We start from the raw sequence: 27,227 nt of genomic DNA, 5'->3' as shown, positions 1-27,227 counted from the left end.
ATGGATCCGATTTTTTGAAATTTTTTCCCGATTTTTTTCCAAACATAAAGCTGTCTGTATCACTGTACAACCCCGATTTTTTTACCAACACAAAAGAGTCTGTATCACTGTACAACTCCGATTTGTTTACTAAACACAAAGCTGTCTGTATCACTGTACAACCCCCATTTTTTTACCAACACAAAGGAGTCTGTATCACTGTACAACTCCGATTTGTTTACTAAACACAAAGCTGTCTGTATCACTGTACAACCCCGATTTGTTTACTAACATAAAGCTGTCTGTATCCATGTAAGAGACCGATTTCCCACCGATTTGTTTACTAACACAAAGCAGTCTGTATCACTGTACAACCCCGATTTGTTTACTAACATAAAGCAGTCTGTATCCATGTACAACCCCGTTTTTTCCCTAGTGTTTGTCTCTTGATGCAAACAACTTATATGGCAAGGCCATGTCTCAATGTTTGTATCTAGATGCAAATAACTTGTATGGCAAGGCCATGTCTCAGACCGATTTCCCCCCGATTTGTTTACTAACACAAAGCTGTCTGTATCACCGTACAACCCCGGTTTGTTTAATAACACAAAGCTGTCTTTATCTCTGTACAACCCCAATGTTTTTACTAACACAAAGCTGTCTGTATCACTGTACAACCCCGATTCGTTTACTAACATAAAGCTGTCTGTATTACTGTACATCTCCGATTTTTTTACTAACACAAAGCTATCTGTATCACTGTACAACCCCGATTCGTTTACTAACATAAAGCTGTCTGTATTACTGTACATCTCCGATTTTTTACTAACACAAAGCTATCTGTATCCATGTACAAGACCGTTTTTCCCCTAGTGTTTGTCTCTTGATGCAAACAACTTATATGGCAAGGCCATGTCTCGATGTTTGTATCTAGATGCAAATAACTTGTATGGCAAGGCCATTTCTCAGTGTTTGTCTTTTGATGCAAATAACTTATATGGCAAGGACATGACTCAGTGTTTGTCTCTTGATGCAAATAACTTATATGGCAAGGCCATGTTCCAGTGTTTGTCTCGAGATGCAAATAACTTATATGGCAAGGCCATGTCTCAGTGTTTATATCTAGATGCAAATAACTTGTATGGCAAGGCCATGTCTCAGTGTTTGTCTCTTGATGCAAATAACTTATATGGCAAGGCAAGGCCATGTTCCAGTGTTTGTCTCTTGTAGCAAATAACTTATTTTTATGACAAGGCCATGTTCCAGTGTTTGTCTTTTGTTGCAAATAGCTTATATGGCAAGGCCATGTCTCACTGTTTGTCTCTTGTTGCAAATAACCTATATGGCAAGACCATGACTCAGTGTTTGTCTTTTGATGCAAATAACTTATATGGCAAGGTCATGTCTTAGTGTTTGTCTCTTGGTGCAAATACCTTATATGGCAAGGCCATGTCTCAGGGTTCGTCTCTTGATGCAAATAACAATATATATGGCAAGGCCATGTCTCAGTGTTTGTCTCTTGGTGCAAATAACTTATATGGCAAGGCCATGTTTCAGTGTTTGTCTCTTGATACAAATAAATAACATATATGGTAATGGCATGTATCTTTCCAAACTGAATCCGACCCGATTTTTCGGATATCTGCACACCTCTAGTTCTTAGTTTTTTACCTGGATGATAAGCTAACGGCCTATAATCTCGTCTCGAAAATATCCCGTTAGTATTTCAATCCCACCCAATGCTGTGTGATAAAAAATAATAAAAGTATGATTTAAATTGGCATTCTGTTAATTAAGTTTTTTTTAACCCGCCCTTATGACAGTGTGTCATATTTATTTCATTTATCTAGTGTGATAAATTGCTTGTTTTTGACATATGTTATGACTCTTTTGTTTACCTTTTTATTGTTATCTTGCAAAAACTGTCATAGCGACTCTTTTGTTTACCTTTTTATTGTTATCTTGCAAAAACTGTCATAGCGACCAATCAACCCATAAGGTTAAAGTACCATACTTTAAAATTCACGTAGGGAATAGCCCTATAGTCCCATTTGTACCATTTCAGATTTATACTAACCCATAGTTGGTCTACTATGACATTGCTAAATTTTGTGCAGATCGCTTCAGCTGTTTCATTTCATTTAATTTCAAACAATCTTTATTCTTTAAGTACATATTTACAGTACATTGAACAGTGTCGAAAAGTGATTCTTTATTATAACTTAAAACAGTTTTCTAACTTATTTCTACCATTTTTTTACCATAAAAAGAAGGCTATTTATACTATTACAATAGATATTCTCAACAAAACAAATAACAATCATATATAAAATAAGAAAGCAGTAAAATATTCCAAACATCCAACCCTTCAAGTCCCAGAAGGTTTTGAAATAAACTCTGGGCCAAGAAATTCTTGTATATTATACAATGCTTTAGTCGTTATAAAATCTTTAAGTTTCCTTTTTAATATTCTTGGATTCGGCTCTTGTCTTAAAGTTAATGGTAATTTGGAAAAAAATAATGCTCCAGCATAAGTAGGTTTCTTTTTAAATAGTTCCAAATTATGTATGGGTATTGCAATATTGTTCCTATTTCTAGTATTATATTCATTACGTGCCTACGTGACCTACGTGTTCTACAGCCTGTTGAGGAGGAGTATATGAAAAATAAAAGCGAGGGTGTAGTATAAGAGCTTCACTTGGTCTGCTCGATTACTACTTAACCCTCTGAGTGTTATTTGTCGCTGCAGCGACACATAACACACTTTGTGTAGTGTTTTGTGTCGCTGCAGCGACTCACAAACACTGTTTACGGCGAAGGCTCTATGACTGACAAAATCGGATTGAACTGGATCGAGTTAGGTATCGTTTTATTTGACAGATTCAGAGCTTTCTCCGGAGGTCTGTCTCTAAGCGCTTTTCATTTTAGTTCCGAAAATATTGTAGCAGACAGCTGACGTGCGTATTTGTAAACAGCTTGGTTAACCTCGGACCGATGACTGATGTGTTTTATTACGTTTATCATTGTTTTAGTGTTAAAAATCAAAAATAGTGATATACGTGGTGCATAATAAGAAGATTTAAGTGATTTTGAAGGGCTGGTTGATGATCCTGAAGAAGTAGGTAGTGATATTGATGTAAATTATCAGCCAGATTCCTAGCTATGGTTAGGCTATGCATTCTTAGCTAAACGCTATGTACTGAAATCTGTTTTTTGCCCATAAATTATTTATTTGCAAATCTACTTCCTTATATTATTATATATTTGTAATCCTCATAAAATTTAGAACAAAGTGGCTATTTTCAAATATTCATAGGCCTATAATTTATACAATTTCATTGAGCGCAAACTTATTTTTTTTTTGAAAATTTTCCAAAATATTTTTTTACCTAAAAATTTTTTTTGAAACAAATGTTTCTTATGTTCTATGTATAATATTGAAGCCCATGATTTTCCAAACAAAATGGTATATAGAACAGTATAATTAACATTGTTTTCAAGCTTCTCAGATCCGTTTTAATAAAACCTTGCAAATGAGCAAAAAATAGGCAGACATTAAGGCCAAAACAAGGGACACTCGGAGGGTTAATTTGTTGTATCAGTAAAAACGTATAAGTTCAACTGTTTTACTTTTATTTGTGTTATTTGTTACACTGTTACTTACAACAGTCTCAGCCTCTGGTAGGTCGCAGGGAGGAGGAGCAGGAAGATCCTCATCTGGTAGTGGAGGTATAAACTTGCAGTGATCCTCCGGCAACTCATGCCCTTCTGGAACATACAAAACATCAATATATCATTCACACCATAGGTAACTGAAAGGTGAAAACAATCCGTTTCTTATCATACAATTTGTTGTCAATGATGAGTCAAATGTAGTCTGACTTACAACAGATAAAACAGATATATTATTTTTTTTATTACAAAATTGCAGACAAAATACCCTTCAAACTCCCCTTTCCCCCTTATTGAGTAATGATAGCCATTCTGCGCTGATATTTAAAATTACAGTAGCAAAAGAACTGTATCGCCTAATAATTTGCGGACAGATTGGAGTATATTTATCCAAACTCAAAGAGCAATTAGTAAATCTCGCCATTTTGGTTATAGCTTTGTATCGTAGAACAACTGCTCACCAGGTGTTTCCTCATACTCCATGTCGTGAGACTCAGCACTCTGTGATGTATCATCAACATCCGAGGCTGTTGCATTAAGAGACAGCTTCTTACGCTTATATCCTCCAGCAATCTTTCCCTCCAATCTTGTCAACATGACCTCCACACTCTGCCGCTGAGACTGCGGAGGACAGCCCCAGTAGCCACTGTCCTGCAACATAAAGAGAAGCCCCTAACTTGAAGTGGATTGATGTTGCTTATAGAGTCATGCTTTACCCATGTTTTGCAATGGGATGATAACATAGAGGAGTATTACTGATTGTTACATACGGCATCTACCTACTAAAGATTTAAAAACAAATCTTTTACATCCTTTAATTCTACAAACTCTCACTTTGGCAACCCACAGGGCAATATTAAAAACACAATATCTAATTGAGAATTTTTAATGTACAATTCAAATGTAATATTGTGTAGAAAGAATTGTGAGATTTTATTATACTTTACATAATTCAGAAGTGATTTGTTATATTTGAAATGAAATAAGTCCTTCTCGAAGTAAACCCTCTCATTTCAAATAGCCTAATGATTGTTTTGGATAAACATAAACTTGCCAGATTACTTGTTAATTTAAAACTGCTGGTGATAGCTATTATTATAGTGCAATTAGCTTAAAAAAAGAGCAAACCGGGACATAAAAAAAAAGTTCTAACCAGCGCCAAATTGTTGAATACACTTCCCTTAATGCGTAAAAAAAAGTTACCCTGATTTGAGTGTCGGGTTTGGGGGCGAGGGGGTGAAAATAGGACTTTTTTACTTTTTCGCAAATACCTCGAAAACGGTGCGTTTGTTTAGGCTATATTGATATATTATAATGAATTACAAAAATAGTTTCATTAAATTTTGAACAAAATGATAACATACATATCTACTATGAACGGTTCAGGAGATATTGGGGGTAAGTGTGATTTTTTTTCTTAATATTCTAAAAAAGTTGGTTTTTAAATGGAGGAAACCTATGGACAGCCATAGAAAAAGTTTCTAATGAGTGCTAAATTGTGCAATACCCCCCCCCCCCCCCTTATATGTGTAACAAAGTTACACAGATTTTAGTGTCTGATTTTGGTAGAAGGGTTTAAAAAAGGGAGGCTCGTAAAGGGTGCGTTAAAAATATAATTAATTACAAAAATAATATTTATTGAATTTCAAACACAATGATACTATACACTACCTATCAACTATGAAAAGTTGGAAAAATTGCATCAACATTCTAATAAAATCATAAAATACGTTAAAAATATTGATTCTCTTGTTGTTCCCTGTATACAGGGTGTTGTAAGTAAACAGCCAAACTCCAGGAAATGGTTCTTATGAGTGAAAATAAAAAGAAAATCAATCAAGAATATTTTTTTTTCCAAAATCGCTTTGTTAACCAGACGTATGCCATTTTGTTTTTTCACATAAACATTATTTTATCTTTAAATTTTTTAACCGATCATTATGTAACTTAGTATGTAGCCTATGTTGAGGTAAAATAGACCCACGTCAGAAAAGAAATTATCTTAATCCAATTAAAAATTTCAAAATGGCGGCCATTTAAATATTTAAAATTAAAATTGCTAAAAATGGCTAATTTTATGAAAAACATTTCTACACTTATTTAACTTTAAAAATAATTAAAAAATTACTAAAATATCACGATTTTTTGTGTAAGATGAGGCAAACCAGAATCGCGTAGTCTTGATCACAATAATTAATCGTTATATATTCAGTTTTTTTTTATCCAATCCTTTTGAACTTGGTGTCGTTTGATAGGGAAATTTAAAAGCTAAATAAAAGTGTTTTAGACATTTTTTCATAAAATTAGCAATTTTTAGCTATTTCAATTTAAAATAATAAAATGACCGTCAACTTAAATTTTTTTATTGGAGTAAGAAATATTTTTCTTCCTACGTGGGTCTATTTTACCTAAACATACATACGAAGTTTGATAATGATCGGTTGAAAAAATTCAAAGATATAAATGTTTATGTGAACAAACAAAATGCGGATAGGCCTATCTGGTTAACAAAGCGATTTTGGAAAAAATTGTATTCTTGATTTTCTCTTTATTTTGACCAGTGTTGCCGTTTTGCGCGTAATTACGCTTTTTGCGGATTAGAGAGGAAAAAACGGGATTTTTATGCTCGTGAGGAGGGATTACTTCCGGAGCTGTGTGGCAACACTGATTTTGACTCAAAGAACCATTTCCCGGAGTTTGGCTGTCTACTTAAGGCACACCATGTATATATTAATATTATATTTAATACGTACGTATTATAAGTAAGTTTGAACGAATCAAGAATACTGTATCAGGTTAGATTATATTTTCCTACAGTCACGCGACAAAGTGGGCTTCCTTGCACAGATTATAGCACAGAAAGCTTCTATTTTTTGCATATACTTACTTTTGTCGCACAGTTTTTACGTTGTCGTACAGTTTTTACTTTGTCGCACACCAGTAACCAACCAAACAACACAAAACAGCGTGCTTTCATTATGCACCTAATCCGTGTACGCTTGGAAATAGGTTGGCAACAAAGATATTACAATTACAATCAGCTGTAGCAGTGATTCCCATTTCATTCACCGATTGGATTTAACCTAACCTAAAAAGGTGTTGTATAGTGTTTGAAAGACCAATTATTAATATGATTTATATAGTAACTGTAGGAAAAATATAATGTGTAACACGAGTGCAAAGTGCCTTTGCTGCACTCCAGAGACCTTCCACACTCGCCTGAGGCTCGTGCCTAAGCAGTTCTCTAGTGTGCAGCAAAGTGTCACTTCGCCCACTAGTTACACAATAGTTATTTGTGTAACTAGTGGGCAAAGTGGCACTTTGCTGCACACCAGGCGGCTCGTGCGGAATGATCTCAAGTGCAGCAAAGGCCTTTGGCACTCGTGTTACACATTATATTTTTCCTACAGTCCCTATAAAGCATATAAATAATTAGTCTTTCAAACACTATACAACACGTTTTTAGTTTCAGCTGGCAACACAAATAGGTGCCCTAGAGAAAGTAGTACCTGGTCCGTATCACTCCGCTATTTATCCTCGGCAAGAAATGTGCTCCACGACTTAAGAATATAGTTCCGTATGTTTATGTAATTTGAAGTGGTTTCCGCTCCTAAAAAAATCCTTTAAAGGTATTTTCTTGTTTACGTATTAAGATCGTAGGAATGTTTTAAAAACTTTTAAAAGAAAAGTCCAGAAAGTTCAGAAATACCGAAACTATAAACACGAAATGACAGATTAAATCGTAGTTATAATAACCAATCAGCTGCTCATAGTATTATTATCTTTAAGTGTTGCCAACCTATTTCCAAGCGTACATGGATTACGTGCATAATAGAACCACGCTGTTTTGTGTTGTTTCGTTGGAATCCTGATGTGCGCCAAAGTATTAACCGTACTGTTATAAAGTAAAAGTTTATTTATTAAATCAATATTAATATTATGGAAAAGGTAGAAGAGCCTTAGTTTAGTTTTCATACAATTATCAGGAAACATACAATCTAAGAACAATAGCATGATGGGCTATAGGGCCTAAAATGAACTTTGTACCTGTCCGCCCTATAACCCATCAGAGGATGAAGCCAAGCGATAAGAGGCAGTCTCAGTCATGATCCAGGTAGTGAAGACCTATGCTTATAGTGTTCAGTATATTTAAATTGTGCATTTGCCATAAGCATAGTTTTACCTTAAACATATGTTTATTCCGGGTATAATAAGTGGCAACGAGTATTTTTAAAGAATTTCACGTGTGAATTTGTTTTTAAAGTGTAAAAATTGCAAATTTTGTAAATATTGCAAAAGGCCAGTAGCAACAGGAATAGAAGAAATCGTGTTCGTGTTCAAGTAACTGTTACATGCAACGGCTCCAGCTAGCAGTTATTGGAACAGTGACAAGCAACAGTTATCAAGCAACTGAGACCACGAAGCAGTTACTTCAAAGTAACAGGGATAAGTAACAGTTTTTTACACTGTTACGTTATGAAATTGGTTCCAAACAATAACATAACCTGTCTTGAACTTGGAAAAGTTTTGTAAAAGGTTAAATGTATGTTCAAATGAGAAATTGGATTTCTTCTGTGAGTATTGCTTCTAGTTATTGATTATAAATATGGCAAAGCAAACTATAGGAAAAGTAAATGAGTTTAATGAGGAAATTGAAACTTTTGAGAACTATACAGAGAGATTAGAAAATTTCTTTACCATCAATAAGATTGATGATGATAATAAAGTGGCTTACTTTGTTTCAATCATGGGCCCTGCCCTATATTCAGTTCTGAAAAACCTTCTGCATCCTAAAAAAGTGGGTGAAGTAGATTATAAGGGGATTGTAAAAGTATTGAAGGCACACTATGTACCAAAGGTTAACACTACTTATGAAAGGTTTATTTTTAACAAGCGCTCCCAAAAAGAGGGGGAAACCATATCTGAGTATGCAGTACAGTTAAAAAAACTAGAAGCTAGTTGTAATTTTGATACATTTTTGGACGAAGCACTTAGAGATAGATTTTTATGTGGGCTAAAGTCACCTTCTATTCAAAGCAAACTTTTAGCGGAGGGGGATAGCCTAGACTTTTCAAAAGCCCTAGAACTTGCTCTTTTGACTGAAAGTGCTAACAAAAATGTTAGATCATTGCATCCTGAAAAGCAATCTTGTGAAATTAACCTAGTTAAGCCTTCATACAGTAAAACCTCTGTAGGCCTAAGACAGTCAAAGCCAAACAGGTATTTTAATAAGACGAGTACCAGTAATGCTAGTTACCAGGGTAACAGTAACAATGTGAAATATAGATGTTATCGATGCGGCAAATCGCATGATGCTAAAGCCTGTCCTTATACAGAATATACTTGCTTTTCTTGTAAGAGGAAAGGACATTTATCTAATATGTGCAAAGCTAGGAATACCTTTAAGAAAAAGGGATTCATAAACTTGTGTGATGGTGACAACACGGAGGATGAACCTCAAGTTAAAGATCAGCATGACAGCGATGAGTTTGAATTGTTCACTATCGCTTATGCAAATGGCAATAAACCTGATGTGCTTGTTCTTAATATGTTAGTCAATGGTACTCCAATTGACATGGTTCTGAATACGGGGGCGGTAGTAACCGTCATGCCCGACGATGTTTATTTTAAACATTTCTATAATGAGGAAACTGCTTTGCAGAAATGAGATATCAAGTTAAAGGCATATAATACTCATGAAAGTATTAATGTGTTGGGAGAATTTCAGGCTACTGTTTCCACTAAGGATGGAGATCGCCAACTTCCGATTGTTGTGATTGAAAGCGCAGAATCACGCCAGCCTACGTTACTAGGCCGCAATTGGTTATCTGAAATCAAACTGGATTGGAATCGCCTGGGTTCCCGCATGCAGTCAAATGCTGATAAAGACATGGAAGTTCACCTGATAAACGGTAAGGACGTTCCTTCTGTAGACTTAGTTACAAGTTTAATGGAGAAATATGCAACAGTTTTTGATGATGATCACGGGGAAATTAAGAACATGTCAGTTGATTTAATTTTAAAGGATCAGACAACTCCAGTTTTCTGTAAGACTAGGAACGTGCCTTATGCTCTTCGTGGGGCTGTAGAACAAGAACTCGAAGATTTGCAAAAATCGAGTGTCATTTACCCGGTCACTAGAACAGAATGGAGCACCCCAATTGTAGTTGTTCCTAAGCCTAACAATGGTGTTCGCATTTGTGGCGACTTCAAGCTCACGTTGAACCCTAACTTGCGAACTGACTATTATCCTCTGCCAAATCCTGAGGATATTTTAAGTAAAATTTCAGGAGCGAAATTTTTCCCAAAACTCGATTTACACTCTGCCTACAGCCAACTTAGAGTTAATAAACAATCTCAAAGGTCTTTTTACGTACGCTTTTTTGCCATATGGTATTACCAGTGCCGGTGCCTTGTTTCAAGCCACCATGGACAAAATTCTGTTTGGTCTGGATGACACTTACTGCTATTTGGATGACATTCTGATTTTTAGTAAAACGATTAAGGAAATGAAGACTAAAGTTGAAGCAGTGTTGAAGAGACTGTCGGAGTACGGAGTCAAAGTTAACAATTCTAAGAGTGAACTGTTCAAAAAGAGCATCACATTTTTAGGTTTCCGCCTAGATGAGAACGGAATCCACCAGAGCGAGCAACTCACTGAAGCTATTGCAAATGCACCTAGGCCCCAAAATCTAACTCAATTAAGGTCATATCTAGGACTAATCAATTTTTATGGAAAGTTTTTGCCTAACCTATCTACCTTACTTCACCCTTTGTACAGGCTGCTACTTAACCAAGATGTCAAATGGTTTTGGTGTAATAAATGTGACAAGGCGTTTGAAGAGAGTAAGCGCCTGTTGTTGAAGGATAATGTGCTGATGCCTCATGACCCCTAGGTCAGGACATAGTGGTCACATGCGATAGTTCTCACTACGGTGTAGGCTGTGTCATATCACACGCCTTACCTGACGGCTCAGAGCGTCCGATTGCGTTTGCTTCACGGACCCTCACTAAATGCGAGGAAAAATATAGCCAGATACAAAAGGAGGCCCTCGCAATCATTTTTGCAGTAAAAAAGTTCCACAACTTTCTTTACGCTAGAAAATTCACGTTGGTAACTGATCATCGACCCTTGATCTTCCTCCTAGGCCAAACTAAGGAAATCCCCACTCTTGCTGCTGCTCGAATCCAGAGATGGGCATTGACATTAGCTGCTTACCAATATGAAATAAGGTATCGTAAAGGTTCAGAAATTCAAAATGCTGACGCATTGTCCCGTTTACCAAGCAAGGCGACTGATGATGAAGGATCAATTGCGTTCTTCTCTACAACTTATGAGCTTCCAATAACATCTAAGGAAATTGCAACCGCTTCAAAGTTTGACCCTACCCTATCAAGAGTGTTAGAATATACAACAAACGGATGGCCTAACTTCGTTGAAGATAAAGATCTTTCCCCTTACCTCAACAAAAGCTCCCAATTGTCGGTGGAACGAGTCTGCATTTTATGGGGGAGTAGAGTGGTTGTCCCTCTGACACATCGCAAAGAAATATTGCTTTTGCTACAAACCGAACATCCGGGGGAGTCCCAAATGAAGGCTCTAGCCCAAAGCTTTGTGTGGTGGCCAGGAATGGATTCTGAAATTCAAGATACCGTCAAAGATTGTTCAATCTGCCAGAAAACTCTGAAATCTGCTCCACTCGCACCGCTACAGCCATGGTCATGGCCTAAATTCACATGGCAACGAGTACACTTGGACTTTGCTTCATACGAAGGGAAAGACTTTTTAATCCTAGTTGACGGACATTCGAAATGGATAGAAATATTCTACATGACAACCACCACCTCGAAACAAACTATTGAGAAAATACGTCATTGCTTTGCAGGCTTTGGCTTGCCTTCTACCATGGTTACGGATGGAGGACCTCAATTCACTTCGCTCGAATTCCGAGAATTTGTGGAATCAAATGGTATTCACCACATTTTATCACCGGCCTATCACCCTGCATCAAACTGCTTAGCCGAACGAGCAGTGCAAACTGTCAAGGAAGCCTTCCTCAAACAAATGCTCCATGATACCAAGCATAACACGACCCGCTCTCTACAACACCGAATTGATTCATTTTTGTTTACTTACCGGAACACCCCTCACTCTACCACAGGTATATCACCATCTGAAGCAATATACAAATTCAAGCCTAGGACTCATCTTAGCCTCTTGAAGCCACACTCATTGCCTTAACAAATGCAAGATAAAAATGAAATCCTAGTAAAAAAGGCCAACAAGTACAGAGGCCAAGCTCGTTCCTTTGAAGTAGGAGCAGCAGTGTATGTTCGTACTGTACGTAACGAGAAAGTAAATTGGCAGCCAGGTATCATTACCAAGGTTATAAGTCCGGCAACCTACTTAGTTAAAGTAGAGGGCCGCATTCGGTTTGTTCATGCAGACCACTTGAGGAGTAACCCGTCAGGCCAAGATGACGACGACTTTGTGATCCAATTTCCCAGGGAATTATATGAAAAAGCTCAAAAGGTCGTAACACCTCAGAACACCTGAGAAAAACAAATTGGCAGCCAGGTATCATTACCAAGGTTATAAGTCCGGCAACCTACTTAGTTAAAGTAGAGGGCCGCATTCGGTTTGTTCATGCAGACCACTTGAGGAGTAACCCGTCAGGCCAAGATGACGATGACGACTTTGTGATCCAATTTCCCAGGGAATTATATGAAAAAGCTCAAAAGGTCGTAACACCTCAGAACACCTGAGAAAACCTCTGCCCATGATAGTTCTCCTACCATTTCAAGACCAATTTCATCACCGAGATTTGTAAGTCCAAGACAATCACCACAACAGAAGAACAATAGTATGGAATCTGAGGTACCTAGCCTCCGGCGCTCTCAAAGAAGCCGCAGAGCGCCCCCAAGAATGGGAATGTAAGGTGAAGAGCTAACCTCCCAAAAACTTTTGTGTAAATAAATTTTGTGTAACGTGAAGAAATCTTTTTTATTTTGGCGGGGAGGTGTTGTTATAAAGTAAAAGTTTATTTATTAAATCAATATTAATATTATGGAAAAGGTAGAAGAGCCTTAGTTTAGTTTTCATACAATTATCAGGAAACAGACAATCTAAGATGTTTAGTATTTCAAACTTTATTTCTTGGCAATTCCACTGCACACACATACTCCATAATCCTGTCTAATACCTGCCTTTCATGAGCACTAAAAAACAAGCTGAGGATATTCTACTCTAGCTAGAAGAGGATTGAGTTCAGCCCACTTGATTTCAATATGTAGGGTGAGTCATAACCTATTTTGCTACCTCCTTTTTACCATTTTAATTTTTGCCAATTTGTCTACTTTTCAACCCGCATTATAAAACATGGTCCTTCGCAACCGCATAATTAATTGAACCCGCCTTTAAAATACGCACATAGTGGCGTCCCCATCTTAAATAATTGATAATTGATAATTGATAATTGATAATTTACATTTTTTAACTTTTAAAGTTGATTTTTTACTGTGTGCAAGTTAATAGTTCAACTTCAAACTTTAACATGTGACTTTCTGAACTTCATATTTTGCAATCTAAATTAGTTCATTGTTTTTAAAACTATTTTAACTTTTGAGGAATATCTAATTTAAATCTTTTTGAAGTGTGTTTTCAATATTTGAATTCTATTTTTACCAATTTTTTGGAATCTTCAACTTGTCTACCTTCTACAAGTTTCTACAAAGTTCTACAAGTTGTCTTCAAGTTTGTACAGGAAGAGTGGAGTTTTTGGACTTGAAAGAAGTTGGAATTTTATTTAATTTTGATCTACAATCTTCTAAATATATAAAAGGCAAAGCCCTCACTGACTCACTGACTGACTCACTCACTCACTCATCACTATTTCTCCCACTTCCCATTAACCTAGGAGGCTGAAATTCGGTACACCGATTCTTTGGGCATTAAATAAGAAAACTAAGTAGTTTTTATTCTGATCGGGCTTTCGTGCTCCGCCCCAGTGGCTCTGGAGTTTCCCATGTTAACCTTATGAATTTTCATATTTAAAAGGAATTAAAAAGGAATTAAAGAATCTTAACAGCTGTTTCAACTAAACATGTTGGTTCTGTTCTATGATTTTCAATAGCATTAAAGTTACAAGGATTACCAACAGGGCGCAGCATTATTATTTTTTTATTTTTTATTTATGACAACACCTAATTTGGAACCAAAAGGTGAGTGAGCGTAGCGAACGAACTTCAACCTAGAGGCGAGTTAGCGTAGCGAACGAGCTAATCTGAAGGCAAGTGAGCGCAGCGAACGAGCTCCAACCTAAAGGTGAGTGAGCGTAGCGAACGAACTTCAACCAGGACGTGATTGAGCCATGCGAATACTTATGAAGTTAAACGGGGCAAAGCCCGCGGGTACAGCTAGTCATCTTATAAACACATTGAAGAAGCATAGGCCTAATTTGCTTACATATCTTGCATTTATTAACTGGATTTGACATTGAGTCTTATTAGCCTAATTAGGCCTACCATACACCCATCTTATGGTAAGTTACAACTTTTGATTTACCTGTTAACTAGGCCTAGCCTAACAAAGATTCAACTTGTGATTTAATGCCAATTGAAGATGCTGCTAAACATATCCAATTGATATTTCCTGCTTTTTACCTTTTTTATTGAGTTTTGGCTAAACATAGGCCTAGCCTAGCCTATATGAAGAAGTGTCTACTTTGCCTTGAATTAGGCCTAGTGCCTGTTTAAAGTTTATTTTTGGATTTTCAAAGATGAACATAGGCCTAGCCTATAGCCTATTGTTTTAACACATATTTACATCGGGCTTACGTCTGATAGGCCTAAGTTATTTCTCAACCTAACTTGAAAACTGTTCTGAATTTATTAGGCTGTGTTTCATCTTTAAAAATACCATGATGTGGGATGAAGTATTTAGAAGATGTGTCATCGGGAGATAACAGTGTCATATGTCCCAAAGTTTCATACTCTGTCATGAATTTACAATAGACTGAAGTTAAATCTGAAGATTTGTTAAGTTTCCGTTCCAAAGAATATAGTCTACGCAGAGCAGGTTGAAATGATTCTCCTAGGCGGGTCTTCTTTAAAGGGCAGTTTGACAACATACCGTCCGCTACTGTCACGGGTATGGGTTTGCTGAAAATGATCTTCACAAAATTGATCATCAGGGCTTAACGCTGGTTTTGAAGGAGTTTCTTCAGTTTCCCAAAACTTCCTTAAACTTTCATCAAGTGTTGATTGTGATGCAAGAAGACATAAGTTGGACATGACAGGCGATGCGCTTGACGGGTTGAAATGATCAAAATACTTTGAATCAACTGAGCCTAACAAAACCCATCCAAAAATACTGTGAAATGCAGAGGGTAAACCATCAGCAATAAAAAGTTTTCCTCCATCAAAAACTTGGGGGAAAATATCAGCGCCAAGCAAAAATTCAATTGGCGAAGGGATGTCAAAGTTGTTATCCGCTAACTGGATGTCATGAAAATGTTCTCGAACACATGATTTCAGCTTTCGAGAAGGAAGATGATTTGTGATGCGATTAAGTACAACAGCAGTAGTGACTACTTCAAGGTCACCACTATGAGGCGATTTCAAAACGCACTTTACAACTCCTTTAGGTTTTGAAATGGGCCCCTGGGACAAACCAGTGATTGGTACATTGTACTTGATGCGAGGCAAACAAAGTTTTTGAACGCATGTTTCAGAAATGCATGATATTTGTGAACCTGGATCAATTAGACCTCTAATTTTAACAAATTGTCCAGCTACATTCTGAGCTAAAAGTTGAACAGTGCCCAACAATACATAAGACAAGGTTTCAGTAGACATAACAATTTGAGACGTACAACTGGTTTTGATTTCATTGTCTTGAGTGGCAACCTCACCAGCAGAGCTTCTAGGCCTATGTAAAGAAGAAAGTTGAGACTCGGGAGTAGTATCCACATGTACCAAAGTGTGATGCCGCTGTGCGCATTTACGACAACTTGATTTTGAACGACATTGTTTACGCATATGTTGACTAGATAAGCAATTAAAACAAGCTTCCTTGGATCTAACAAACTCACGCCTCTGCACTGAGTTCAGTTTTAAAAAGGTCGGACATTTGTAAAGGTTGTGCATATCCGAACAATAAAGGCAAGTAGGCTTATTCCCAGAAGTGTCAAAAGCGGACAAAAATGCTTGCCGGGACGACTCTGCCCTTTTAGGCTGTAATCTCGATATTTGACTAGATTTTGGCAAATATTTGTCACTAAGCTTATAGGCTACATTAGGCTTAGTAATAGATGACTCACTAGCTATTTCTACTGCATGGCAGTGATTGTTTAAAAATTCTAAAAGTTTATCAAAGGTTCTGTTTTGGGACAACTTTCTTCAAACAATTGGCGGGATCTCTTATCTAACTTTTTCAAAGTCAAATGAACTAAAATAAAATCATCAATGTTGTCTGATTTCAAGTTCTTAAGTGCTAGCCTATTTTCAGATACTGTGTCGATCATATGGCGCAAAGCGTTAGGGTTCTCACTAGTGAGACATGGTAAATTCAGCACTTCATCAATGTAAAAATTGGCAAGTACACGCTTGTTGTCATACCTGTCCAAAAGTTTCTTCCAAATGATTGAATAGTTATCATTAGCTACAGGCAACGTTCTAGCTAATGAAAGAGCCTCATTTTTTGTGGAGGACAATAAATAATGAAATTTCTGAATATTTGAAAGTCCACTTTGGTCGTGGATAAGAGATAAAAAGGTGTCTTTAAAACCTGGCCAATCCCGCAAAGTACCATCAAAAACTGGCAGACTTATTCTCGGTTGTATGCAAGTTTTTCAAAAACCTTTGATAAACATGGTAAAATGGATACGGGACAATAGTTTTCAGGATTTCCCGGTGAACCTTTTTTATACAGTGGTTTTAGTTCTGCATTTTTCAGTTGATGTGGAAAAATTCCTTCATCAAAGCATTGATTAATTATCAGACAAAGTGGTTGTGCAATAAAATTAGTTACATTCTTAACTATTTCGATAGGAATCTCATCCCATCCAACAGATTTTTTATTTTTTAATTTTTTAATAGTTTTTTTAACATCTGACACTGTTATATCTCTGAATTGAAAATTTATATCTGAATTAATATAAATTTTATTTGTTAACTCAGTTGCTGTATGGATACAGGAGTTAAGATTATTATCTTTGGACACATTAGCAAATTTTTCATTAAAGAGGTTAGCAATGGTTTGAGCAATGGTTTAATAACTTATCAATGAGAAACCTCACTTAAGAATTCAAACGGTAGAATGTACACTGTGTTCACGTATCTAGGTAGGTTTGTCTTTTCAGGTAGGTAAGTCATATTTAGTTAAATTGTTGTTATATTTGTGTTAAAAAGGGAAATAAAAACGTGTTACTTAAGAAAATTTACAAAATTACTTATGAATAAAATTTCCCACCCCGTTTTCACTCCCTCCTACCCAACTATGTAATGTACTATGTATGTATGTGTGTTATGTGTAACTTTTTTACACATGTTAAGGGAGGTTTACTCGACGATTTGGCACCCATTAAAAACTTTTTTTATGGGTGTCCGTGGGTTTCCTCCATTAAAAAAGCCACTTCTATTTAATCATCAGAAAAAATCACACTTACCCCTCAATATCTCCTGAACCGTTCATAGTAGATAGGTATTGTATGGTATAATCTTGTTCGAAATTTTATGTAAATTATTTTTGTAATTCATTATGTATCAATAAAAGCGCACCGTTTTCAAGATATTTCTAAAATAGTAAAATAAGCCCCATTCCCCTCCCTTTTCTTTAAACCCTCCTTCCCAAATCCGACACTCAAATCAGTGTAACCTTTTTACACATATTAAGGGAGGTCTATTGAACAATTTAGCACGCATTAGAAACTTTTTTTATGGGTGTCCATGGGTTTCCTCCATTTAAAAAATAACTTTTTTAGAAATTTAAGAAAAAAATTACATTTACCCCTAATATCTCCTGAACCGTACATAGTAGATCTAGATAGGATTGTATGGTATCATTTTGTTTAATGTAGATTATTATATGGTAATTCATTACATTTTGAGAAAAAACACCGTTTTTGAGGTATTTGCAAAAAAGTAAAAAAGTCCCATTTCCAAAACCCACCCCCCAAACCCGACACTCAAATCAGTGTAACTTTCTTTAAATATTGAGGGAAGTGTATTCAACAATTTAGCGCTGGTTTGGAACTTTTTTTTTGATGTCCCAGTTTAGGTCTAATTGCACCGTACTATATCGCTTTTAATTATAACTCAACATCGCCGAGAGTTTAGACAACATGCAGCACGTTATCAGGAAACCCTTCAAATCTATAGGGAAATACCAATGTATAAATAATTAGTGGAGTGAATAAAACTAGTATATTCTTATTAGTATTTTCTAACTAGTTTTAGCTAATTCTCTAAACGAGGTGAATAAGAATTTGCTAAAACTAGTTAGAATATACTTGCGTCATTTGGCGAATCCTGGTATATTCTAACGGGTTAGAGTAAACTAGGCCTAGAAAATACTAAGATGACGCAAACTTTCAATTCTGAACATATCACCCGCCTTGGTGCCCTTTGTTTTCACACACTACACAGGAATAACTTAGTCTAGCTTTATCTGTCTGCAAGTGAAGATTACCCTCCATGTACTAACGTTGATCGGGCATTGCTGGTAAAAATCGTTAAAAAATAGTGTCTTGGATGAATAAAAAATGCAAACAAAAACTAAAGCCTTGTCCTTATTAACAAAAAAGTTTTGCAATGTATTAGGAAAGGTTATTACTGAGGCACAAGTGAATAAAACTCTTAAAAACTGTTAGAAAAAGAAGAGGGATATGAAAGCTACGGGAAACAAAGCCATCAAGCCGAAAGACTGGGAAAATGAATTTCTAGTTATGAATCAGGAAGAAAAGACTCGTTTAGTAAAGTTACCGGTTCCATTTCAGTGGGCATTAAGAGACGCGCAGAAAATGAAGGAGACCCACTCTAAGGACCTTCTGTTTCTTCCACTGGTAAATTGGAGGGGTTTAAAGAAAAATGTAAAATGAGGAAAACAAAAGAAAAACTAATAAAAAAAAGATGAAACCAAAGATCACTTGCGAAACTTCAACGTTTAGTACTGCTACAGCAGTTTTAAAAATTCACTTGTTGTAAAATCCATGTTGAAAATCCATGTTTTCACTAGTAAAACGCATAAGCTGCTTTACATATCTACATCTAACTCACGTCTATCAATATTAAAATTTGTTAAAAATATTAATTCTATTATTTCAAAAATGGCGGCCATTTTCCAAAATGGCGGCAAGCTTGAAAAGTGGAAAACTGTGTATTTTATGGTCTTTATGGAATGTGGATGCAATTTTAAGACTTATTTGACTTATTTACTCTTCGCATTTTCGCTATAAACCTACTTGTTTAGGAGCTACATGATGTAAAATGTACATTTTGGGTGGGTTTATTGAAAAAATTTCAAGTATAAAAAAGTTTTTAAATTGCATGTTCTATCCGAAAACATGATAAAACATAGGGTGTTCTATAAGAAATTTCAAAGTTGGCCGCAATTTTGGGAAATGGCGGCTGAATTTAGAAAAAATAAGATTATATTTTCAACTGCTAATGGTGGCCTCCATGAGTTGATCACCCTGTATATTCATTGTTAGTTACACCAATGAGTGCTAAACTCTAAAATGTTATTAAGTAAATTAAAATACCAAATTTTTTCACTGTGATCATAGCATGAATAGCCAAAACACTCACTTGTGTTAAAAAATAAAATGTTTCCAGGGTACTTTGGTATTTTAATTTACTTTAGTGTACATGTTTGAGCAATTGCAAAGTATTACAGTATACCATCTATAATCCGGCACTGCACCACTCCGGCATTCCAGTAATCCGGCGTCTTTTGACGGGTGAGGTCTTCCGCGATGGCGGTAAAATTCTGATTATCTCCCGCGGCCGTGTAGACATCATCATCCACTCCCGCGGTAACGAAAACGTCATCATCGTCTGTACGATCGCGGCAAAATCATGAACATCTCCCGCGGTCACGGAAAAGACATCGTCGTCATGCGCGATCGCGGCAAAATCATGAAAATTTCCCGCGGACGTATAGATGTTATCAATACCTCTTTGCGGTCACGGAAATATCATCGTCGTCATGCACGATCGCGGCAAAATTATGATTATCTTCCGCGGCCGTGTAGACGTTATCATCATCTCCCACGATTACGGAAACGTAATCGTCGTCATGGCCGATCGCGCAATAGCCGTTTCCGATCGCCCGATCTTCGGATACGTGTTTTAATTGCATTTTAAGTGTTTTTATTGATAACATTCCAGTAATCCGGCATTTTCACTAATCCGGCAGTTCACGGTCCTATATCTGCCGGATTACTGAGAGTCTACTGTACAGGAGTTATTTAATAACAAATAACTGAATAAGAGTAGTAATTTCCCATGAGTTAAAAAGAGTCAACTCAAAGATTATGCAACTAATGGAAATAATCATGATGTCCATACCAGTTTGATATAATCAACATTTCTAGTAATTATTATTTACAAAAGCTGATCTTGCTTATCACCTTATCAGTGTTTTTTACAAATGTTTCCTGACATACTCATAACCGCATAAGGTTGTCCATGTTTATCTTCCTCATTGAAAATGTAGCCAGTCTGGTACCACCGTTGTCGCCAGTATGTTTACAAATTTCAGTCTTTTTTATAGAATTCTAGAACTACCTGATTGCCTGCTTAACATGCCTGTCACACTTTTATTTTCTTCAATTGGCATTCTTTTGGTTAGTTGCTGTAATAACGTGAATTATATTGACCTGAAAAAATGCAGAGTTAAAAAGCTTAATGTTGTTCAGATAGTTTTTTGATTCCCTTAATTTTGGATAGTAATTGAATCCTTCAATGAAAGTTTAAGTACAGGTTTCTTCGAAGAAGTAATTCTCTTCTAAAAATCACTTGACTTTTATAGTAACATTTATTTAATGTCCTTGCCGTACCAGTAATATTCAGCCTTAGAGGGGTTTCCTCTGCAGTGATTACAAAGTCCACGTTTCCTACTAAAAATGGTAGCACTTCGGCTAACATCCTTTGTTCATCGTTTGTAGGATTCTTCATCTTGTAGGTGTCCTTTATTATAATAGGCTACTAACGAAAAGAAAAAAAAATCTCATCTCTATTTCCCCTACTTGTTGGCGTTCCATGACTTTTGAATATTTCCATAGTTTACACATTGGTTCTTTTTCAATGATTGCTCAAGAAATACAATAATATGTCAGCCAATTCATTTTTCTTATTTTTCTTAGACAGTAAACTGTCTAAGCTTTCTCACTTTATTCCATTTTAATATTTACGCAAACACAAATTCAAATAGTAAATATTTAATTTTAATCAAGAATCAAGTCGGTAAAATTTAATGTTTGTAGCACGCGTTTTCTTGAATTGCAACTTAAATATTAACAGCAATTAAATTGTCCAGCTGATTATAATGTAAATAAATATTTTCTTCAAAAGGATAACATGGGAACTTCAAAAGCCACTAAGGCAGAGCCCAAGGGACCTTTTCAAAATTTAAGGTCAGTTTGCAAATCAACACGACACGCTCTTTCCAATGAGACGTGAATGGTAAAAATCGGTATTTAATTTTGGAAATGGCGGAGGAGTTCCAATGACGAATTTTATGTTGGCGTATTAATTATATGGATTAATATATATACAAATCTATATACATACAGGGTTAGGCAAAAGTCTGGAACCCCCCAGTTAACTTTTTAACGCGTAGCAGTAGGAAAACAAAACTCGGCACATATTTACAACATAAGAAATTGCACTTTTTCATCAAAGTTACTACTTTACCCCAGCCCCCAAAATGGGGTATTTTGGGGGCAGCCCAAAATTTTCAAATGTAAACACCTACAATGTGACCCCTAATTTTAAAGGGTATCTCAAGACAAATTAAATGGCGCAAACTAGAGGTCAATATCGCATACCTACTCAAAATGGCAGTCATAAAATGGATATTTGATGGATTATAATTAAGCACTAATTTTCAAAATTAAATGTTGAACCTACTTTTTACAACCTAGGTACTCGATGTGTTTTCTCTGGACTATATTGACAAGTCCCACTCTTGTAAAAATGTGTGTTGGCTGATCGAAAGTACTCTACTCAAAAATAATTAGACTTTATCTTGTTTATCTTGTTAGACTTTATCTTGTATGCTTGTCTTAAAATAAAAAATGGCTTCCATTTTGATTAGGGGTGCGATATTGACCACTTGTTTGCGCCATTTATTTTGTTTTGGGATACCCTTTAAAATGAGGGGTCACATGATAGGTGTTTACATTTGAAAATTTGGGGCTGCCCCCAAAATACTCCATTTTGGGACCGGGTTAAAAATTCTAACTTTGATGAAAAAGTGAATTATTTTATGTTGTATACATGTGCCGAGTTTGGATTCCCCAATGCCACGCGTTATAAAGTTAACTGGGGGTGTCCAGACCTTGTTTGCTTATCTTAAAATTAAAATGGCTGCCATTTTGATAAACCCTTTAAAATGAGGGGTCACATGATAGGTTTTTAAATTTTAAAATTTGGGGCTGCCCCCAAAATACCCCATTTTGGGGGCTGGGAGTAAGTTGTAACTTTGATGAAAAAGTGCAATTTCTTATGATGTAAATATGTGCCGAGTTTGGTTTTCCCACTGAAAGGCGTTAAAAAGTTAATTGAGGGGTTTCAGACTTTTGCCTAACCCTGTATATATTTATATATAAAACGAAAGTAATTATTTACCAAGCAGAGACATATTAATGGTGTACAAAACAATCAAAAAAAGTTTTTTCATGAATTGTGGATTATTTGTGGCCCCCCAAAATCTCCATGACATTTGCCATGGCATAACACATGTTTTTACATGCTTTGTAAAAAAGATTGTAACATGCTAAAATTGAATTTTAACACATTACAAGGAATAATGTTTTATTTGTTATGAAGAAAGGAAAACAGTCAGCGAAAAATAATAGAAAAATAAAATAATTACTTGGGAAAAATATTTAAATACAATCTTAAGTATTTAGAATCTTAACAAGTTACAACTGGCCCCAGAGTCGGGCATGCGCAGAAGAGTCAGCGAGTTGGCAATAGCGGTAGCGGGAGAACCCACGCATGCGCATGAGGCACTCGCGCATGCGCCCGAGGCTCGAGTGTCGAGCGCCGAACGAGAGCAACCACGACCGACAGTCTACCTCCGACCCTCCGACACCGACACACGAGCTGACGAGTTGTTAGAAGTAGTAGTACGAGTTAGTAGAGTGAGTAGTACAAGTATAAGTATTATAACGGATAGTAGGGTGCATCAAACATCAATTTCGACTAAGGTACGCTCTATCTACCATTTTTCGGCTTTTAGCCATTTAGTAGCCTATAGTAGCTTGTTTTTTACTGTATTATAAATCCATACTAAATTTGCAAATTATTCTTACTATTCCTATACAAATTCTAAAATCACAATAGTTTTCCTATTCAATCATATAATTTGAATTTCACTGTCCATTAAACCCTACAGTAGAACGCTTACTACCGCAGTTATCTACATTCCTATCTGGTAATCAGTCTTTGAACCATACAGGGTGTCTACTACATTCTGGATAAAAAATTCATGGACAATTCCCGTACATTAAAGGACACTTTGCCGTAACCTTTGTCGGTGTTATTAGGCCTACCGAATAATTTTCCTGATTTGTCAAACTGTATTAATCTTGTTATTCACTATAGTTGTACCAGAGAGAAAAGTAAATAATAATAGATAAGAGTTAAAAATTTCAAAAAAGAAATTTATTGAAAGCAAACAAACATAGGCCTACCTATACTTTAGGTAAGGCTTTTATAGTGTAACAGAGAAACGCAATCATTGTCTCCTGCGATAGCGACAAATATCTCCATCGGTCACGTAAACTTCATAGCATAGCTTATCCAATCCAGGCCGATTAATTTGGCATGATTCGCCCTCGCACAACGTTAGGTTCTCGACTACTTTTGAAAAAAAAATCTTTAATGCATATTGTTACTCAATTCTTAGTACAAAATCAAGGTATGGTAAGCGGCTATTAAGCAATAAGCACAGAGTAAGATTATTGTATTTTCATTTGCAAAGTTAATATCTAAACATAGCAATCATTAGTTGTTCATCTTAGGCTCAATTACATTTTCTTAATATATTTTACAGCTCTTTCAAGAATCAAAATACCCAGGCCTAGACCTAATTATTTAGGAGGGCCTATATAAACTGAGTAACAAACAATGAGGTTATAATAGCAGCAAAGTCACTATCATCATTCTAGTTCATAAGATTTAGATTGCTTAAAGCATACAACTCAATAAATAAATATATGGGAAACAAAAAACATTGAAACCTGAATAGCCAACAATATAAGACAAAGATACAGAAAATGCAATGACATAATTTGAAACCAAGCAGGCCTACATAGTGATAAAACATTAATGCAAACAACAATGCTTGTGGTTTTGTCAATTGAATGATAAAATGTCGATAAAAAAGGGGTTAACTTACAAAATAAGACTGTAGATCTTCAAGCCGAAAGTACAAGTAAGAAGTGAAATTTAACAGCCATTATAAAGCTATTATTTTAACGATAAAACAGGTTTGGGATCTAATAATAATTACCCTAGTAATAAAAAACATGGTGTCTACTAAACCTGGTTTGAAAAATTCAAGGAGTTTTCCAGGAGAATTCAAGACAAACTCCTGAATTTTAAGAGCTACTTTTGGAACCCGCTCAACTAATCGCAACACGCTAATAATAGTTTATTATTATTTAAAACAAAACTTTTCCAAAGAATAATATTTTATACAACATAATAAAACAGTATAACTGGTAGGTAAGGCGACACCAGTTATCATCTCCGGCGATCGTGGGAATACCGGTGAGCATATCTTGCAGTCTCATCAACACCGCGAACCGATCGCGGCAAAACAGGTTCACATATTTTATGATTTCAGCAACACCGATAATCATCTCCCGCGATCGCGGCAATACCCGTGAGCCTATCTTGCGGTTTCGGCGGCACCGATAATCGTCTCCCGCGATCGCGGCAATACCCATGAGCCTATCTTGCGGTTTCGGCGACACCGATAATCGTCTCCCACGATCGCGGCAATACCCGTGAGCCTATCTTGCGGTTTCCGCGACACCGATAATCGTCTCCCACGATCGCGGCAATACCCGTGAGCCTATCTTGCGGTTTCCGCGACACCGATAAACGTCTCCCGCGATCACGGCAATACCCGTGAGCATATCTTGCAGTTTCGGTCACACCGATAATCGTTTCCCACGATCACGGCAACAAAAGCGGTAGTATTTCGATTAGCCGACGATTCCGATGACCGGGCTCCGGATTCCCGGAGGTTTGGGTGGTTTCCTGGAGTTTTCCAGGACATTTCAAGGCAAGATAACATTCCCGGAGTTTTCCGGGTTTTCCCGAATTTCCCGGAGAGTAGACACCATGAAAAAAGAAGTTGTAAAGGAATAAAAGTGATACAACTTTTATGAGCTAGCTGCTGAGTCAACAGTTCTTGGAAGTACTTGACTTGACACTTGATTGTCGTGATAAAATATTAATGGTTTGAGATTGTTAATGGGTGTAATAAACCTTTAGAGAATAAAACTTAGGTTTTATTAAGCAAAACTGAATACAAGAATTAAACAGAATAAATAAACAAATCTGACTAAAACATTAAGAATGTCAGCTGACATTTTGTACAGTACTTGGAATATCACCACATTCTTCCGCTCTAGTAAATTTTATACACATCGAATTTCTTAGGTAACACCTTTGGTCTGGTTGACCGACGTGGTGGATGAGGTTGATTGCAAGGAGCGCTGCTGGTTTGATGTTCATCATTTTCAGGAACACCATCTGACGTTGCTGGTGGTAAACATAAATCTGTATAGTTTTGAAGGAGCGGTTGTGACGAAGTAGTGTTCTGTTCCAGAAGGAGCGATTTTGACGAGGTAGTGTTCTGTTCCAACTGTTCATCACCGTCTTCGTTTTCATAAGTAAGATTTGTTGGATTTTGCATTACATTTCCTCTTGGTGCTAAATATCTTAAGGACACAATTGATTCTCTTCCTTCTTTATTGCGGACTAAAGAATATTTTGGGTTTGTCTCAATTACTTCAACCTCTTCGACCTCTTCGACCAGTGGGTCAAACTTACTGCCTCTTATGTGCTTCTTCATAAGAACTTTTCCAGGAATAGTCAGCCAAGTAGGGATAGTTTCTCCGTTGCTAGATCTTCTTTGATGTTAAAACATTCTTTCGTGCGGTGTACAATTCGTAGCTGTGCATAAGAGGGATCTGATGCAATGAAGGGCTTCATCTAAAACACTTTCCCACTGAGTTATTTTCATCCCTCTCGATTTCAATGCTAGCTGAACAGTATTCCATATTACTCCGTTGAATCGTTCAACTTGCCCATTTCCACGTGGGTTATATGGACTTGCACGACTTGTAGCTATTCCCAAATTATGTAAAAATGATTTTAGTTCTACCGACATAAAACCGCTACCCTGGTCTGTGTGTATATATGATGGTGTACCAAAAATACTGAAGACTTTGTGAAGTTGTTTGATAATAGTTCTTGAGCTCATATCAGGACAGGGGAGTGCAAAAGGATAACGTGAATATTCGTCAACTATAGTTAGAATATAGGTGTTATTTGTTACTGAAGGGATTGGCCCTTTAAAATCCATATTAAGCCTCTCAAATGGGGCCATAGCTTTGATGAGATGTCCACTAGAAGTTTTCAGGAATTTTGGTTTGATCTCTGCACATAGTGGACAGCCTGCAGTCATTTTTCGCACATCTTCGACTGAGTAAGGAAGATTGTGGGTTCGGACCCAGTGCACCATTCGAGTAACGCCTGGATGACATAGTGACTTATGTAAGTCAATTAAACTTTGATTTGGCATCGAACTGCAGAGTCGAGTGAAGGCATCAGCGACTGAATTTTGAATACCAGGCCTGTAGACAGTGTCAAAACTAAAACAAGACAGTTCTAGCCTCCATCGTTGAAGTTTCTCATTCTTTATTTTGCTACTGTGTTTTTGATCAAAAATAAATGACACCGACCTTTGATCTGTCACAATCTTGAAATGCTGTCCAACTAAGAAATGTCTCCATTTCCTGACTGCCTCGACAATAGCTGCTGCTTCCTTTTCTATTATCGAGTGTCTCTTTTCACTGTCTGATAAAGATCGTGAAAAAAAGCAACTGGACGACCCATTTGACTAAGAGTCGCTGCAAGTGCATTCTGTGATGCATCAGTTTCTACTACGAATGGGATAGATTCATCAATAGTATTAATAGCAGACTGAGCTATCTCTTGTTTCAGTTTTTCATAGTCAGAAACAACTTCTGGAGGAATTGGGAATGTTTTGCATTTAACTAATCTGTGTACTTTTTCAGAAAATTGAGGGATCCATCTTAAATAGTGAG

At 36.5% G+C, this 27,227-nt stretch overlaps 1 protein-coding gene across 2 annotated transcripts in view; it reads right to left on the bottom strand.

Annotated features, from left to right (window-relative positions):
- The window catches only part of LOC128982843 (zinc finger CCHC domain-containing protein 8 homolog), a 108,724-nt gene that overhangs the window by 7,983 nt on the left and 73,514 nt on the right, over positions 1 to 27,227 (bottom strand). Inside the window, exons 6-7 of one of the 2 annotated variants that reach the window (XM_054401882.1) lie at positions 4,113 to 4,302; positions 3,644 to 3,747 (exon numbers count right to left, since the gene is read on the bottom strand). In XM_054401882.1, the coding sequence (XP_054257857.1) occupies positions 3,644 to 3,747; positions 4,113 to 4,302 (294 nt within the window). The remainder of the gene's footprint in view (positions 1 to 3,643; positions 3,748 to 4,112; positions 4,303 to 27,227) is intronic. The other variant, XM_054401883.1, reaches the window with a different exon arrangement.

Source organism: Macrosteles quadrilineatus, unplaced genomic scaffold, assembly GCF_028750875.1.
Source record: "Macrosteles quadrilineatus isolate MER2022 unplaced genomic scaffold, UCM_ALF_1.0 Scaffold_1__1_contigs__length_201487025, whole genome shotgun sequence".
In the NCBI taxonomy this organism is placed as follows: domain Eukaryota; kingdom Metazoa; phylum Arthropoda; class Insecta; order Hemiptera; family Cicadellidae; genus Macrosteles; species Macrosteles quadrilineatus.
Note: the sequence above shows the minus strand (reverse complement) of the source record. Positions and strands in the feature narration are given on the sequence as shown.